The sequence below is a fragment of the Mesoplodon bidens genome (genome assembly GCF_964165515.1).
Source record: "Mesoplodon bidens genome assembly, chromosome: 6".
Taxonomy (NCBI): domain Eukaryota; kingdom Metazoa; phylum Chordata; class Mammalia; order Artiodactyla; family Ziphiidae; genus Mesoplodon; species Mesoplodon bidens.
This window is the reverse complement of record NC_138162.1, coordinates 103,984,659-104,003,354: the sequence shown is the minus strand read 5'-3', so window position 1 is coordinate 104,003,354 and position 18,696 is coordinate 103,984,659. Positions and strand designations below refer to the sequence as shown.

At 45.4% G+C, this 18,696-nt stretch overlaps 1 protein-coding gene across 4 annotated transcripts in view; it reads left to right on the top strand.

The window, feature by feature from the left end:
- The first annotated feature begins 31 nt into the window (after positions 1-31).
- The window catches only part of BIN3 (bridging integrator 3), a 45,983-nt gene continuing 27,318 nt past the window's right edge, over positions 32-18,696 (top strand). For 3 of the 4 annotated variants that reach the window (XR_014016037.1, XR_014016038.1, XM_081236707.1), the window contains exon 1: positions 32-111. Coding sequence is in view for 1 of the 4 variants with exons in the window: in XM_081236707.1 (XP_081092833.1) it covers positions 104-111 (8 nt within the window). In the remaining 3 variants the exon portion in view is untranslated. The remainder of the gene's footprint in view (positions 112-18,696) is intronic. The other variant, XM_081236708.1, reaches the window with a different exon arrangement.

Genomic DNA, 18,696 nt, shown 5'->3' with positions numbered 1-18,696 from the left:
GGCGGGGCCCACGTCACTTCCTGGAGACTGGCTGAATCCGGAAGCGATCCCCCAGGACCGAGTTGCAGCTGAGGACCCCGACGGCAGGGCCAGGTTCGGGACCATGAGCTGGTGAGTGGGGCCCAGGCGGCGGGGGCAGCTGGAGCCCCCGGCCTGCAATGCGCTTTGCCCTGCGTCCGTCCGACTTGAGTCCCTTGGCCCGCGCTGCCCGCGGACCCTCCGCCCCGGAGCAGGGCCCGCTTGGCCCCAGCCCTTGGGGTCGTTCAAGGGGCCTTCCTCTGGTGCTTTCCTGGAGGCTCCAGCTCTCGGCAGGCCTCACCGGGAGGTGGGGCAGGCGATTCCTTTAGAGTGGGATCCCGCGTCTCTTTCCTGACTCTGTTCCAAGGTGCTGGTCCCGTCCGTCTTCTCTCAGCTGCGTGAAGTGAGGGACGCCCCTGTTACCTCCTTTCCTGAATATCCGTTGAGAAATATCCACTCCTCTCTCCCCCGTGGGCATCTCTCCACCACTGCCAGGTGGCCCTCATTCTGGCCGTCTGAGCGCAGTTCATGGATCAAGACCCCTAGCTTTCAGATGAGTAGCCTTTGCCCCACTTAGTCTTCAAGAGACAAAACTTGCTTCTCTTTCGGAAGGGGCCAGAATTACCCACCACCCGCACTCCCATTATGGGGTTGGACTAGTTTTTTTCCAGGGCCTTACCCACTCATTGCTTTCCCTGTTAAATTAACGTAAGTAAGCTTAAATGTTATGGGAACTATCAAGCCGTGAGAAAAGAAGCCAGGGAGCCTCAGAGTAGTAGTCACAGCTCCACAGCTGGCACGTGCGTTGCTATGGAACTGTACGATACTTGGCTCATAGCAGACACTTGATAATGTTTAATGGTTGATTTCTTTTGTAAGACTCAGTTTGCCCAAAGGACCTTACCTTCAGGCTTAAGGGCCTAGATATCCACAACCCAAACCTCAGGGCATGCAACTCAAGTGTGCTTGTATGAATGCATTCACCCCCGGAGATGTACAAGATGAATCAGTCTTTTTGGAATCCAAGTTACGTTAGCATAGGGTACATGTTTGCCACTCTCTCCTCAGAGTCTAGCCTGTTTCTTTACGAAAAGTGCACGTTAGCTAGTTATGAATGAGTGAAATGGTAGAATATTCTTTAGGAAGGCTCTTGCAGGCTCACATTTGGCCATGAATGGAGACTAAGCTCTGGCCACAGACAGCTGATGTCATTCAGTGTCAGGGACAGCCCTGTAATGTAAAATGTAAGCCATTTCTGTCCCCTCCTCCCCGCTGCTTCTTAGACGAAGATTGACCGACAGATGTCAGACAATCAGCACCAGCACGTGGGGGTCAGCCCCGAGCAATCCCCTAACAAGCCCCAGCAGGAGCTGCTCCTTTTCCCACCACCTTTGCTCCAGGAGGCCGATAGGGGGCTGGAGCCTTAAAAAGCTAACTTTCGCGTCTTGTTATAACCTAGTTAGTGATGGGCATAGTGGCAATCCTTCAATTCCCCTTCCTAGAGGAATTACTTCCTTAAAGGATCAACCTGGGTCCCTTTACTTTGTGATGTAGATGTCTTCTTGCCTGCTGCATCTTGAATCTTTGGCGTTCTCTTACCTAATGTCTCAAAAAGCAGACAGTACAGGTGCTTTACATTGCCTAGACTGGCATTTACAATTCTTAAGGATGAATCGATCTTTTCTTCACAAATCAGAAGAGTGGAGCAGAGACCACTAAAGGTAGAGGATTCCCTGGGTGATCTGAGACGCATTGTTTCTACCTGTCTTACAGAAATCTTTTTTCTGAAAAACTAGTAGCCTATTTCAGGCTGGAGAGAATTGAAATTGACAAGTAACTGCCCAGCCAAAGCTGAGATTTTGTCCAGTAGAATTAATTTAACAATACGCACACATCTTGGCACCTCCTTGGACTGAGGGTCACAACCAAAAGGGTGGCTTTGTCCCTCAAAGCTGAGGTTCCTTTCTCTTCCTCCTTAGAGGGCTTCTACGTCATCTCTTGCATGGCCCCTGACCCTCTCTCCCTGAGAGGGGAACAGCACCAGCGCCTGGGCACACAATTGCACTCAGTTCCTGGCTCAATGGCTGGCAAGGGGACCAGGGCTGGGTCGTTCTGATTCACTCCTGGAGTGGTTTTCCTGCTCCCAGAATGAATCCATCCATTCATCCGAGATTGGAATTCTCAGTGGGGGAAGAGACCAGAGTGACGTAGAGCCGTCATGGGAGGCTGATGCCCAAGGTCAAGTTCACCAAGCGCATGGGATATGCCAGCCATCGTCGAATAAGGCCTAGGGGTACGCGGCCCATGGTCCCCAGAGGGTAACCATTGTTCTGGGCTAGGCTGGGCTTTCAAAATGTCACAGTGAGAAATGTCCAATATTGGTGCCCTTTGCACACTGTGGACTTTGCATGAAGAGTGAGAGGTCTTTGTTCTCTGCTTCCTCAGTGCATGCAGCCCGCCCACCGCCTGTTTGTTTAGTGGGCACTTGCTGCCTTCCTGTACCATCTACTCATCCATCCGTCCACTGACCTGCTTTTCAGCAAGGTGGCCCAGTGGTGGGCTCTGCTCGGAGGAAGGCATTTGATGTTTACATCTCAGATCACTGATCCACCTCTTGGCCCCAAGCCAAGTGCTGCTTTCTTACCCCTCCTCCTCCGTGTCACCCCCCCCTTGTGTGTGTGTGTCTTTATTCTGGTGTGGAGGGAGAATTAAATGGAATTAAGGATAGTGACCTGAATCTTGCTTAGCTGTCTCCAGGACCCATAGCCTTCCTTGGAACCACACACCTTCATCGTGATCTTAGGCTTCCGTGACGAGGAAAAAGGAGCACTGCTGGAGGAAATCATCCTGTACCCAGAGGTTCAGGAGTGTGACTCAGAGGGAAGGAAGTTAAAGTCAGTGCAGATGAATTGGTAGCATTTGGAGTGCTGAGTTCAGGCTCTGGTTCCCTCATTCACAGTGTGGCCTGGTTAGGCATCTGATCTTCCTCTGTCTTGTTTTCTCCAATTATAACATGGAATGGATAAGCTCAGCTGATACTTTGTCACCCAGACCTGTTGTGAAAAGAATGGAAACCCTGCAGATGCTATTTTTTTTTTCTGACTCTTCTGGGCTCTTCTGCCCCTTAAATATTGGTATTCCTCAGGGAACATCTTTTTTCTTTTCTTTTTTTTTTTCCCTGTTCTCACCATGTATACCCTCCCCATCGTCTTCAGGATAAAGGCCTAACTCTGGGCCGTGGCTTATAAGCCCTAACTCTGGGCCATGGCTTATAAGGCCCTTCTGGATCTGGCTGTACCCCCTTCACTCCTGTGTCTAAGCTTTTCCTGGTCTCTCGTGCCCCTGCTCCTCTGTACGTGCCGTTCCCCTGCCCGAAAGGCCCTTTACTCCCCTCACCGCCCCACCCGCCATCCCCCAGGCCAACATCCACTCATCCTTAGAGAGTCCGGGCAGGCTTCAGCTCCTCTGAGGGTCTTCCCTGAACGGCCCCCCACACCCTGCCAAGCCGAGTGGGGTGCCCCTCCTCTGACCACCGTTAGCATCTGTACTTGAATTCTTGGCTTACTTTTCAGCCAGCCCACTAGTCCATGAGCTGTTGAAAACGGAGGCTGTCTCTTGGTCACCAGTGTATCCCTAGCGCTGTTCCCGGCAATCAGTAAATGTTGACTGAATGTATGAATGAGGACTCTATTCCCATTTACTGACTTGCCTTCACTCAGGAAAAAATTTAAGATAAAAATGTGCAAAAGCTACTGGCCACTTCCTGAAGTGAAGAGCCTCTAAGCGTGCTATTGTTAACATGAAGAAGTGGCTTCCGAGGCTCTCTGAGGCTGTCTCTGTTCTCTGCCCTCCCATCCCCCACCCAAACTCCTTTATTCTCGAGCTCCATGGTGCTTCTCTTGTAGTACTCCCACGCTATCCACGTATCACAAACGTGCGCCTCTCTCCCACGTAAAGTCCAGGATCTACAGCTTCTCCATCTGTGTGTACACATACTGTCTTGCACATAGTGGGTACCTGGTCGGTACTTGTCAAATGAAGTGGATGGAATATAAAGAAGGACGGTAACCTGCTGGATCAGAGGGAACCATCCGTGCAGTTGCAGACATCTTCTCGGTGGAGTCTCTTTTCCCTCTAGCATCACCAGTGCTATCTTACATTCATGCAGTGCTTTTAACTCTGCACAGTACTTTCCCATCCAGTCTCTGATACCATCCCCACATCTACCCTTTGAAGTTTGCAGTTCAGGTCTGATTATCTCCCTTTGACAACTTATCCGAATTCACTCACCTGGCAGAACTGGAACTGAAGCCTGCATCTCCTGAGTATTCCCTGTGCTTAAACAGGAACATTAGGAAAGTGGAAGACCATTCCCCAGCTGATTGGATCCCAGAGGAAGGTGTCTGACTTTGCTAGGCCGTATGGACACCACCAGGTTGGTAGTGAATTACAGGAAGTGACCAGTTTTCTCAGGTAAAGTGATAGAGCAAGTCCTGTGTCCTGCAGACCTCCAGGTATTCTGGACCATCTCAGCTTCTTCCTATTCTGGGGCCTCCCTGCATGGGGCAGCCTTATCACTTGCTTCTGTGACTTTGGACAGGCCAGGCTCTCCCCAAGCTTCTTCCTCCTGTGTAAAGAGCATAGTAATGCCTAGAAGACGAGGAGCCCATGAGATTCTATATTCAACATTGTTTGGGGAACAAATGTAAAACTCTTCTTTCAGCCGTTCGTAACAAGGGGGGAAGGGCCCTTTTCCCGATTTTGGAGTAGCTGGAAAGAGTCAAGTACCTTGAGTCCCACAGCTTCGCAGTCAAAGGTGTTTTCTTGTATATTATACTTTTAAGTAAATGTGTTGAGGTAGCTTTCAAATTGGCAGTTAAACTATTAAAGTTGTTTTCCCAAAACCATTATTCTGGTGGCTCATCTATTAAGTAGAGCCCAGTATAGTTTGTTGCACACAGGTAGTGCTCAATGAATCTTTGTTGATCTAATGCATATCGAACAGTTTTTAATGTCCAAGGGCCTGTGCTAAACACTGGGAGACATTCAAAATGCTTTAAGAATCCATCCTTGTCTTCGGCCGGTGTATGGAAAGTGCCAGAGGTTCACAGGAATGACAGCAGATCACTAAACGTCCCTGTGGCACCATCAAGAAAGACATTAGGGCTTCCCCGGTGGCGCAGTGGTTGGGAGTCCGCCTGCCGATGCAGGGGACACGGGTTCGCGCCCCGGTCCGGGAAGATCCCACCTGCCGCGGAGCGGCTGGGCCCGTGAGCCATGGCCGCTGAGCCTGCGCGTCCGAGCCTGTGCTCCGCAACGGGAGAGGCCACAACAGTGAGAGGCCCGCGTACTGCAAAAAAAAAAAAAAAAAAAAAAAGAAAGACTTCAAGCAGAGGATGTGATTTTAACTGAACCTTGACTTAGCGAGCGTGTCCTGTTGCAGTGGGGAACAGGATTGGGGTGGGGGGCGTGCAGGTTAGAAGAATGGTGTGAAAAAGGTGTGTGGAGACAGAATGCATGAAGAGTGTTGGGGGCAGGCAGTCAGGAGGCCAGCTTGGGTTTAGTAAATAGTGATTTGGGTAGAAGCTTCACTGATGAAAGCTGGCCCTCTGGTTGGGGCCATATTGTAAGCACTTTCCGTGCCATGCTGAGGAATTGAAACTGAGCCTAGGCTTCTGAAAATTGAAGGTTTCTGAGCAGGGAAGTGGCAGGGCAAAAGCAATGTATTTTGTCAGGTTAATTTGGCAGCGGTCTGCAGGATAACTCAGAAAAGAGAAAGAATGGAGTTGAGGGCGGGGTACCTTGGACAGTGGCTTCCGAAGTTTTTTGACCACAGCTTGCAGTCAGAAATGCCTTTGATATCAACAGACACACAAACACACACACACACACGAAATAAGTTTCACATTGTATGTGTACAATGCACTCAGATATTTTCTACTATGTTCTATTTTGTTTTTTAAAGAATGACCCACTTCAGTTGATTTCATGACTGATTTTGATAGGTGTTTACAATGGAATGATGTGTAACAGTGTGAATGATCGGGGAGGGGTGGGTGTTCCACACACCCTGGTTTGAAAAACACTTATCTAGGAGTTTATGACACATACTCAGACTAGAAGCTTATACCTGTGACTCCAGCCAGGTGAAGATAGTGTTCTTTATTTGGTTGTTTGTCATTGGTTATAAATAAGGAACACAGACGGGGCGGCTGTAAAGAACGCTGCCTGGTTCTGCATAAGAACTTACTGCATAGATCTGAAAGCCGCCAATCACTTTATATAGAAAAGAAAACCCAGGTGGACAAAAGCCGAAATCAAGACGTTCCATTTATTAGTAATCAGGGAGAGCCGACTAAACCAACACTGAGAAATGAAATGTCATTTCACAGCCATCAGACTGGCAAAAATGGTAAATTTAGCCTGGCAATGCCAAGTACCTGAGGATGAGGAGCGGTGAGAACTGGCATCCGCTGAGTGGGGTGGCGGGGTGGGGAACTGATGCAACCGCTGGGAGGTTTTGCAGTGCCTCACACAGTCAAAGACGGGCCTGCCCCCCACCCAAAGAAACTTCTGCACCTGTGCAGCAGGAGACCTGAGCAGAAATGTCTGCTGCTTCATTGTTTATACATGTCTAGCCTCTGAAGAAAGGGAAAATAAAACACGGTGTCATTACGTAGTGAAATATGCAGTGTCAAAATGAATGAAGTGAGCCATGTGTATCAGCAGGGGCAAATCTCAGAAACATAAGGCCCAACATCAAAGGCTAGTTTGGAAAGGATACATTCAATACTGTACTATTTGTATAAAGTTTAGATCTGTAAATCAACACTGTGTTGTGCTTATGGATTCAAACTTATGAAGCAAAAGTATAGGATTAATAAACACTGAATTCGGGGTAGTGGTTACCTCAAGGATAACAGGAGAGAGGGAAGGAAGGAAACGGGATCAGGCTGGAGCACTCAGGGAGCTTCAGCAGTGTCTGTGCTGGTGTACTGCTTGAAGAGTAAGACCTGAAGCAAGTATGGCTCAGCGTTAGAATGTGACACTGCTAGGTGGTGGGTACATGAGTATTTATTGTACGTGCTCTCCTCTATAATTTTCTGAGTGTTTCCAATATTTCTGTAACTATCGTCATGCCTAGCCTGACCAGTGTCATGGCTAAGGCTGACCGCATAGCAGGAGAATTATTGCCTCCTGTGGCCGAAAGCTGGGGATGACCGAGGCAGGCGGGCCTAGAAGTGGATTTCCATCCCAGCCCTCCTTCCGCTTCTAGGGGCCAAACCTTCAGCAGAGAAGAGGAAACGGTGGAGTGAAAGCTCTTTTTCAGACTCCTGGTTGCTAAGGGACAGAAGTGAGAATGAGATTAGAGCTGGTGCCTCAGCTGGTCTGGTGCTTCTCAGAGTGTCTGCCCTCAGCCACTGTGAACCCATCAGAGTGGAAGGCAGGCCATAGGAGGCTTCTCTCTGGCTTGTTCAGTAGGCAGGACAAGGCTTTCACCTCCACATGTCTTCTGATTCCCTTTTATAAAATGGGAAAACCGAGTTTCTACCTCTTCTTATCTTAGCAAGTTAGAATGAGAATAGGTAGTAACTTGTCTGTCAAATATTAGGAGTTTCTGGGCTTCCCTGGTGGTGCAGTGGTCGAGAGCCCGCCTGCCGATGCAGGGGACACGGGTTCGTGCCCCAGTCCGGGGAGATCCCACATGCCGTGGAGCTGCTGGCCCTGTGAGCCATGGCCACTGAGCCTGCACGTCCAGAGCCTGTGCTCCGCAACGGGAGAGGCCACAATGGCTAGAGGCCTGTGTACCACAAAAAAAAAAAAAAAAAAGGAGTTTCTTAAAGAGCTGCCAAAAAAAAAAAAAAAAAAAAAATCCAAACCACCTCCCTGAATTGCCTTCCTTCCTCTCTTTTCTTGACCTTTGGATGCTCCATCAGCCTCCAAACTTGTGTCACAAATCCTTTCACTTTCAGCAAATATATTAACTTGGACCTGGTAGTGGTGATTATGGTAGGGACCACTGCGTGCTCCCCAAACAGAAAACAACCATTTCAGGTTTCCTGACTGTACTTACCTCTGTGTAATTTTGTGCAAGTCCCCCATCTGGGCCTCAGTTTGATCATCATCATCAAAATACCACCACCATCATCTTTACGACAGATACTCCCAGGCTGCTTACTGTAGGCTGGGAACTGTTTCAAAGATTAAACTCATTTAGCTTTCACAGCGACCCTATAAAATAGATCGATTATGATCCTATTTTATAGACAGGGAAACTGAGACACAGGAAAATTAGGTAAGTTATCCAAGTGGCAGAGCTGGCAGTTGGCAGAGCCAGATCTTGAACCCAGGCAGCCTGGCTCCACAGTCCACCCCCTCATCCAGTGCGCCGTCTCTTGGGTGAAATACGGGAGGGCAGCACTTTGAATGAGCTGACATATCGGAAGCACCTAGCACAGACACTGGCAATAGTAGATGCTCAATAAATGGTCGCTTTAATTGGATGATCTCACTCAACATTCTGTGATTCATTCTGTCTTTCCTTTTCAGAGGTCAGCCGGGGAGCTTGGGGAAGGAGGGATCACAGCTGAGCCGGGCCATTGTTCTGGTCAAGTAACAAATCAGCCAAGTCACAGAGTCGTGCCTTTTATTTTTAAACACACACATACCTCCTCGGACTGGTGGCAAGCGAGAGTGGTGTTGTCTGTGCTCTGGTTCAGGGTCCAGCTAATTTAGGGGAAGGACTGAGGTGGGGCTGGAGAGGCCACAGTCGTAGGCACTGGAAATGGATCCTTCACAGCTCAGGCCATTTCCCCTTCTGATGGGGTCTCTCACGTCCTTGCTTGGGCTGAACTTTCCTTGGCCCCGGGCATTGTGGCCAGCTGGCCCTTCAGAGAGGATGGGCATCCAACAAGCAGCTGCTCCGCCGGAGCCAGCTGACTCTCCATAAACCCTGCCCTGGCCCGGGCCCACTGTTTTCTCTCTCCGATTGTCAAGGTGGTGGTAGCCTTGGTGGGGCCTCAGACCAGAGAAGGCAGCGACCGGAGGATAGAGTGACAGAAGGATGGGGGAGGAGGGGCTTGTCCTTCCAGCCTGCAGAAGCTGCTGCCTTTCGCCCACCTTCCTGCTCTTGCCGAGACAGTGACTCAGGCCCAGACCACTCCCCGGAGAGCCAGGATTTCAGCCACTATCTGCTGCCTGCTACTCTTTGCTCAGCCCTCCCCTCGTTCTCACCTCCCCCCCTCCCCCCACGCCCCACCCCCAAAACTGTGATCTTTGCCCAGCTGGAGATATCGGGACCATACAGGATGGGGTAGACTGAATCATGCCACCCCCGGGCAAGGCCTCGGCCCATTCAGGCTCAGTAGAAACAAATTCTGGAGGCCCAGTGAAGGCCAGGGCGGAGGGGGTAGGTTTTAGCTTCTCTAAGCTGTCCTTGGTAATGAAGTGGAGGACTCTCCAGAGAAGGCGGGGCTCGGGGATCTGATGGGGTGACCGGGGGATCCCCACCCAGCTGCCATCCGAGCCTGCCTCTCCTCTGCCTCTGCAGTGGAGGGGGTGGGGAAACAAAAGATTGAGAAACCTAGCAAATCGAAAATGCACAAGAGCTGGTTTTGTAAATAGACATTACCCAAGGGCAGGAGTTTTTGGGGAAAGGTTTTCCTGAGACAGACAGAATTAGCCAACTGGCATCCTGCTGCTAATAGAGATATTTACTGTTTGAAAAGTGTATTTGTAGCTTTGGAGAACATCCTGTTGGCTTTTCTTTATTGTGAAAGAAAATAGAACCCTTTTTCTTCCCCCCTTTCCCTCTGTACACATAGAACTTTTTTTTTTCTTTTTCAAGGTGGGGCATGTTGGGGGTTGGAGAAGGGTAGGGCTGAGAGAAATGTTTTCTCCATTTTGTTGCCGAGACCAAAATATCCCTCCTCCTGCCCTCTGGTGCTCATATTTATGGCATGGCAAGCAGAACAAAGTAAAGAATCCTACTCCAGGGGCCGGGAGCTCACAGCCTTCATGATGGTTTCCAGAACGTAGAGGTTCTCTGGGGAGCAAGCCCAGTCTCCTCTCTGGATCTCTACGTACCCACCCGATTCCAGGGGGAGAGCCCTGAGAAAAGCTGTGAGAAGGAGGAGGAACAAAAGTCTGGAAGCCCGGTGAGCGGCCCCTGCTCCGGAGCCTGGACAGCACCGCTCTGAGATGCTCTGATACTGGCAGTCTTGCCGCACACTTTCCAGAGCAGCTGAGGACGTCCTGAGGACATCCCTGTGTTCCTGCGGGGGCCTAGACCGCAGGGTGAAATCAAGAGGTCAAGGAGAAGGAGAGGCAGAAGAGTCAGTTGACGTGCAGTTGCTTTGCTCTTTCGTCTCGCCATCTTCCACCACTTCAGTGGCAGAGAATCCGATCCCTCCATCAGGGCACCTGCCCCAGTTTTCTGGCTCTTTCTCTGGCAGGGTGGAGTACATTTGCTATTTGGCAGCCTGAGAATAAACCCAGGAGACTCTTCTCCTTTCATATTTCCTCTCAGGCTCTTGAAAATGTTTTCCCTTGACCCATACTCTGATAACTTCGCCAGGCTTTACTGCCGGTGCCAAAGGCCAGCTCCGTTCTCTCGGTCTCCACTGAATTTACTTTCCCTTGAACCAGGCTGGTACTTTGTAGCCTGTGATGCCTTTTTAGGTTTTATTTTACTCAGGTAAGGATTGGGAGACCAAGGACAATGATATTACCTTTCTTTGTTTATATAGCCTGATCTAAGAGTAGCTTTTTTCAGGAACCCTAAATTAGAGTATGGTATTTGATAGGGCCCCTGGGCCAATAGACTCATTTTACTCATTCGTTTAATCATCCATTCCCTGCTTACTGTGTGTATGAAGCCAGACTGTAAGCTCCATGAGATCATAGAATGAGTCTGCCTTATTCATCCTGATATCCCTAGAACCTCGTGTAGTGCTAGGCATGAAGGAGGCCCCTAACACATATTTACCGACTGTTCATTCAGTAAAAGGTTGAAAATAGCCTTGTGCCTAGTACAGCACTTGGCAGGAGTTGCAGAGAAGCATAACATTGAGTCCCTACCCCTTTGTGTCATAATCAGAAAGCAAGATGTATGCACATCAAAGTTAATTAACCTGTACCTTTAACCAAGCAGAGCTCACTTCAGTAATGAAAGGATGGCTCAGTCTTAGGACATGTATTCACACAGTTCGTCACAGCACTAGGTCATAGGAGAACCAACTGGTCCACCAAATGCATGCTGAAAAGGCATTGATATAATTCAGAAATCCAGTCTTTGTATCTTTCACTAAACTAGAAACAGAAAAATATTTCCTTACCATTAGCCTCCTAAATAAACCAGGAGCCCTCTTCGTATTTTATAGTGCAAGATCAAACTCGAAGTATTCTTACTAAAGTTAAAAACATTTTTCTGCAATTTTTAGCCAATGCCGTAATACAAGACAAAAATAGGTATTAAATATTGGGGAAGAAGAGGGAAATTTTACAATTATTTTCAAATGATATCACTGTCTACTTGGAAAACCCAATTAGTTCTTTTTTTTTTCCCCAGCCAAATTTCTTGGGCTATGTAGGTTAGGTGTATAGCTGTGGTGATTGGTTGTGGGGTAAATATTTAACACCCAGTAGCTTTCCTGTGTACTAGGAAGATGAAAAAGAGAATCCATTTATAGTATAACCAAAAATATAATATTCCATGGAATGTACCTAAGACGTGTGTAGGGCAAAAAAATTCACAGATAAGTGTTACTTTTGGATGATAATATTTAACTAAATAAATGTAGAGGACCTATGTGAAAAAAACTCTTAAGACTAAAGGACATAATAAAAAGACTTGAATGACTGGAAAGAAATATTTTGGCCCTGAATGAGCAAACCTAATATTTATAAAGATGTAGGTTCTTCAAAAGTTAATCTATAAATATAATGTATTTTCAGTAACTAATATCCTGACTTGGAAGGGGAAACACAGCAGATGATTTTGAATTTCCTCTTAAATATGAAAACAAAATTAAAATAGCCAAGAAATCACCTGAAAAAGAAATGTAATGAGAAGGGATTTGCTTACTAGGTATCAAGAGCTGTTATAAACCTAAATAATTAAATTTGTGTTATTGGCAAAAGAGTAGATAGATCTATGATATAGAGCGGAAGTATTTAATGCCGATAAAATTATTTTTCAAAGAGATTTTTTAAAATTAATTCATTTATTTATTTTTGCTGCATTGGGTCTTCGTTGCTACACACGGGCTTTCTCTAGTTGCAGTGTGCAGGCTTCTCACTGCAGTGGCTTCTCTTGTTGTGGAGCACAGGCTCTAGGCGGGTGGGGTTCAGTAGTTGTGGCTCGCAGGCTCTAGAGCGCAGGCTCAGTAGTTGTGGCGCACAGGTTTAGTTGCTCCATGGCATGTGGGATCTTCCCGGACCAGGGCTCGAACCCATGTCCCCTGCATTGACAGGCGGATTCTTAACCTCTGCGCCACCAGGGAAGTCCCAAAGATGGATTATTTTTTAAATCACGTTAAAACAACTGGTTAGCCATACACTCAAACTCTACATGGAGTAAAGATTTAAATATAAAAGACAAACCACTAAAATTCATATGGAAATTCAAGGGACACAGAATAGCCAAAACAATCTTGACAAAGAAGAACAAAGTTGGAGCACTCACACTTCCCAATCTCATAACTCACTACAAAGCAACAGTAGCTAAGACAGTGTGGGACTAGCAATAAAGATAGATATGTAGATCAATGGAATAGAATTGAGAATCCAAAAATAAACCTTTATACTGACAGTCAGTTGATTTTTAACAAGGATGCCAGTTCAATGGAGAAGGAATAATCTTTTCAACAGATGGTACTGGGATAACTGGATAGTCACATGCAAAAGAATGAAGTAGGATCCTTACCTACACCATATTAAAAAATTAGAAAACACAAAAGGCCACATGTTATACAATTCCATTTATGTGGAATGTCCAGAATAGGCAAATCCATGGAGACCGAAAGTGTCTTTGTACTACACTACAAAATGGTGAATGACTGCTAATAGATATGGGGTTTCCTTTTGGGTGATGAAAATGTTCTAAAATTAGCTAGTGGTGGGAATTCCCTGGCAGTCCAGTGGTTAGGACTCCGCTCTTTCACTGCCAAGGGAGCAGGTTTGATCCCTGGTTGAGGAACTAAGATCCAGCAAGCCACACAGCGTGGCCAAAACAAAATTAGTTGTAGTGATGGTTGCACAACTCTGTGAATACAGCAAAAACACCAAATTGTACACTTTAAAAGGATGAATGTTATGGTATGTGAATTACATCTCATAAAGTTGTTATTTAAAATTAATAGGGCTTCCCTGGTGGCGCAGTGGTTGAGAGTCCGCCTGCCGATGCAGGGGACACAGGTTCGTGCCCCGGTCCGGGAAGATCCCACATGCCACGGAGCGGCTAGGCCCGTGAGCCATGGCCGCTGAGCCTGTGCGTCCGGAGCCTGTGCTCCGCAAGGGGAGAGGCCACAACAGTGAGAGGCCCACGTAACAAAAAAAAAAAAAAAAAAAAAAAATTAATAAATAAAGCAGCTTCTGAGTAAAGGTGACAAATTGTGGGATTTGTGCAGGAGATAAAACTAGGTGTATATAATAATATAATACATATACATCTATAATGTATAACGCATTATACATTATAATGTATAATAATGTACATCTATTTTATCTCCCTCAGAAATCCCACACAAAGCACAGTGAGGTGATTTTTTTTAAGTCATAAACCTACCAATTCAGGGAGAATAGAAAAGACATTGACGACATTTGGGGATTGGAATACAGTTACATGGGGTAACTGACTTGGCAGTTCCCAGAAGGCCAGATCGTGAACTGGCATTTAGGAAAACCAAGAACTTACATCACAGAATCCTCAAAGGTTCAGGAACTGGTGACGCTAGGTACCCCTAGAAGTGGGCTGAAGCCAAACATTCAGAACAGGGGGATTGGTTGAAAGCTGCTTATGAATAAGTTGAGAGTCCTACCATCTCCTCCCCAACGCCATTTCACTGGACACTGTCCCCACCTCACCCTAGCAGAAGAATGAAGGGGCCCCACCCCTGGAGAGTCTGAAGCAGGCAGTTTCTCTACTAGGGCACACAGAGGTGGATTTACTGTGTGAAACTAATGAAGCTTAAGCCTCAGGGCCCCTCGCTTACATGGACCTTGTCCAGGGCCCTAGAAGGAACCCTAGCCATGTGTTCAAATGATCCTGTGTTTCTGTAAAGTTCGAAAATGTATTTATACTGCACTCAGCTAAGAATATCTCTGCCTGCCTTTCCTCCTTTTTTCTTTAATTAATTATTTATTGGAGTATAGTTGATTTACAATGTTGTGTTAGTTTCTGCTGTACAGCAAAGTGAATCAGCTACACATATACATGTATCCACTCTTTTTTAGATTCTATTCCCATATAGCTCATTACAGAGTACTGAGTAGAGTTCCCTGCACTATACAATAGGTTCTTATCAGTAACCTATTTTATATATAGTAGTGTGTATATGTCAATCGCAGTCTCCCAATTTATCCCCCCCCTTTTTCCCCTTGGTAACCATAAGGGTGTTTTCTACATCTGTGACTCAATTTCTGAATTTCTGTTTTGTAAATAGGTTCATTTGTACCATTTTTTTAGATTCCACATATAAGCAATATCATATGACATTGGTCTTTCGCTGTCTGACTACACTCAGTATGACAATCTCTAGGTCCTTCTTTTTCTTCGTTATACTACCCTTCCTGTCAGGCAGCTTTGGAGTAGCCTAGACCCTTTTTTGGGATGGGACAGGATTGGAGGGGGTTGTTGAATTGGGAGTATGCTGTTTTGACTTCAGTTTGTAAAGACATTTTTGAAAAACATAAAACAAGTGAGAAATTCGAGTCCTGAGTTGGAAACGTACAAAGGATACCTTTTTTGATCATCTTCAAATGTATTTTATAGCTAAGAGAAAAACTGGATAAAAGTAGAACACAAAACAAAAGTGACAAAGGTGAGAATGAAATCAATAGATATTACTCTGAAATCATGTAAAGTACAACACAACATTGCCACATTGTACCAAAAGCTAGTAATTCATTAAGAGAGTAAGATCAGTTTTAGATAGAAGTGATGATTATCTGATGATCTAGTTAATGAAGAGGAGGAGCAAATCACATGAACCTACTGCTAAAACGTTTAAATTTCTAGTGGATTTAACATGAAAGACATAACAAAGATAACATAAAACTCATAACCCTCCTACTAGGACATCAGTGACAAACCAGTTACTCTCACTAATTCAGGAAGCATTTAAGATTAGTCATTGTACAAGAAACTTTGAAATGTGGCCTGAAATCTTACAGTTTATTTATGAGAGAAACATGAGATTTTCCCAAATTTTACAACAATCCTAAAGTTTATATTATATTTATATGTTACCAGTAAGCTGGAAAAAAAAGCTTTTCTAAACTGTCAGTAATAGAAAACAAATTTCAATCAATGCTACTAGAGAAAAGGCTGAATTATTTGTCTTTTCTCTCTAAGGAAATGATTTATCAACTCTGTGTCACATGAAGAGGCAATCATAGACTATGCAGCGAAAAAAATGTGGAGAAATAAATTTAAAGGTGTGTCAGGCAGATGATTAATAAAAATATTAGGTTATCTTGATTTTCTGATGTTCATGTTATTTGTCAGCTTTTATAGCTTGTAATTTATAATGCTCTTTTCTCTGTTTAAATAAACATTCACTTTCAGGCCTATTTTTATATTGGCAGTTTTGTAATCTCTTTTTTTTTTAAAGGGCATGCAAAATTGTGTAAGCTTCAGGCCCACAAAACCCAGATCCGCTTCAAGCACAGGTGAGTGCAGGAGGATGAAGTGGAGTGCTGACACACCCTCTTACACACACACACGCACACGCACACGCACACACACACCCTCTTCTACTCAGCTCCCAGAACAGTGAACTGGGCCTTTATTCCCAGTGCAAGACTAGGGAATTTTACCTCCCTTGGAGAAAAGAGTACAAACTGGCATCAAGGATCCCCCACAAAACTTCTCAGCCAGATCATCCTACACAATAGACAGACATTATTCATGTACTTACAGCTTCTAGTCAGCCTTTTGGTCCCCAGTCATATATTGGAGAAGACAACCAAGAATTACCACTCATCCAAGCGACATGTTTAATATGAAAAATGGAGACTAAAACAAACAAAAAAAGCAACTTGAAGGGAAACTGAGGCTATAAAGGAAGAAGAAACTTTTTTCAAAGCTATCATTAAGATTTTCAGATAAGGCATCCAAGAAATAAAAACAGGGTACCAGGGCTTCCCTGGTGGCGCAGTGGTTGAGAGTCCGCCTGCCGATGCAGGGGACACGGGTTCGTGCTCCGGTCCGGGAAGATCCCACATGCCCTGGAGCGGCTGGGCCTGTGAGCCATGGCCGCTGAGCCTGCGCGTCCGGAGCCTGTGCTCCGCAACGGGAGAGGCCACAACAGTGAGAGGCCCGCATACCGCAAAAAAAAAAAAAAAAAAAACAGGGTACCATTAAAAAAAAAAAGGGACATCCTGAAAATTAAAAAGAGCTGTTGGAAATTAAAAACATGGCAGCAGAAATGAAAAACTCTTTAGAAATATTAAAAGATAAGGAAACATTGAAAATAGAGAAATCAGAGGACCAGCCAAAGAGGGTCAGCATCAGAATTATAAGAATTTCAGAAATAAGAAACAGAGAAAATGGGTGTGGGGGGAGTGGTCAATAGCAACAAAGTTTCCTTTAATCCCAGAACTAAAGATTATAAATTGCCAACGCAAAAGAGTCCTGTGTATCCCCCAGCACAATGGATAAAAACAGACCACGAGGTACATCGTTGTGAAATTTTGCAACATGGGAGACACACATCTGACCCTCGAAGCTGGCATGAAGAAGATAAAAAGCAGGTCACATACAAAGGTTGGGAATCAGATGGCTTCAGACTTCACCACCACAGCGGTACTGGGAAATGAGAAGCCAGTGAAACAGTGCCTTTGAGATTCTGGAAGAAATCATGTCCAGCCTATAATTCTATACCCAGTCAAAACTAACTCGTGTGAGGATAGGATAAAAAGGGTTTGGGTTGTGCAGTCTCAAAACTGATCTCCCTCACACTTTTTCTCCAGCCAGATGAGGAGTAAACTAAGAAAGGAGAAGACACGGAATCCAGGTGGAAAAGATCCTAGGAGAGAGGCGGAAGGAATCCCTGTGAGGGTGGTGACAGGGGAGCCCAGAGTGGAGGCAGCCCGTCCAGACCCGAGCAGGTCCAAGGCTCCAGTAGAGACTGCTTCAGGAAGGGAAAATGATAGGACACCTGATACGCATGAATGTATTGAGAGTAGATTTAGACGACTGAGAGAGGATTAGGGATAAACATCTAGAAGATTAAGCATATGAAAGAAAAGGAAAAATTATTTTTGGGGAAACTTGTGCAGCGTTCTTAGTCCTGTATTGCTGTGGAACAGATTACCCCACAAATCAGTGCCTCCCAACAATAATACCAGTTTCTGATTGTCAGGAATTTGGGAGTGGCTCAGCTGGGGGTTTTGGCTTGGGAACTCCACAGTCTCCTGAAGGTTTGGCTGAAGCTGAGCAGTCTGCTGGCTGCCACATGCAGGAAGGAAAACAAGCCATGTTCTGTTCCTAATAGTGTATTTCGCATTGCTCTAACCAGATCACAGTATACCTCTATTAAGAAGGCAGAGTTGCAAATGTACCTTTGGGTAATAGGGGTGAAGACCCAAAAGAGGTGTGTGTTGTTTTTGTTTAGTTAAATCTTCCTTTTCCAAGATAAAAAGTCAATAGCTAGGGCCTAAAACCTAATCATCACAGGGTGGTAATGCACGCATTTTTATTTAGAGATGCAAAGGTACGTATCAAAAACAAAACAAAACCAGCCACGTTAGAAGTGCTCATCACAGGCGATTGAGTTTAGGGGAGCCTAGAACCTAATGTTTTACTTAGCAGACACTGTTGCCTTGTTAAACTATGCACATGTATAACTTTGATAAGAGCAAAACTTAGATTAGTAGAAGGAAATCATAAAAGTAAAAAGTAGGTCTAGGTGAAATTTTTCTGTGTTGGAGTGGGAGAGGCAGGTCTTTCTCAGTATGACACCAAAAGAAGAAATCATAAAGGAAAAAGACAGATTTGGGCAGTTTCACTTCATACAAATTAAAAGCCTCTGTACATTAAACACACACATGTACAAAATGGAAAGGTAAACGTTAAGACAGGAAAAAAATCCTGGGGCTGGTGGTAAATGATTTCAATCCTTTAAAAAATGTAAACTGTTTCAGTCTGTCTCAGGGGCAATTTGGAAAGCAAATCAAAGCCTTGAACCTGCATGTATCCTTTGACCCAGCAATTCCAATACTAAGAATTTATCCTATGTGACTAATGCTTGATGTGCCCAAAGATTTAGCCATTGGTTTTTGTTTATATTAGAAGAAAAACTTGAGGCAGTTGAAATGATAACGTAAGCCATGTGGGTTACAAAAAGAAAATTAGTGATACAGTTGATTAATGAAATACTAGGTAGCTGTTAAAAGTCAGGCTGATGAAAACTTGTGTATTGGCATATAAAAACTCTCCTGATATATGTTTCCTTT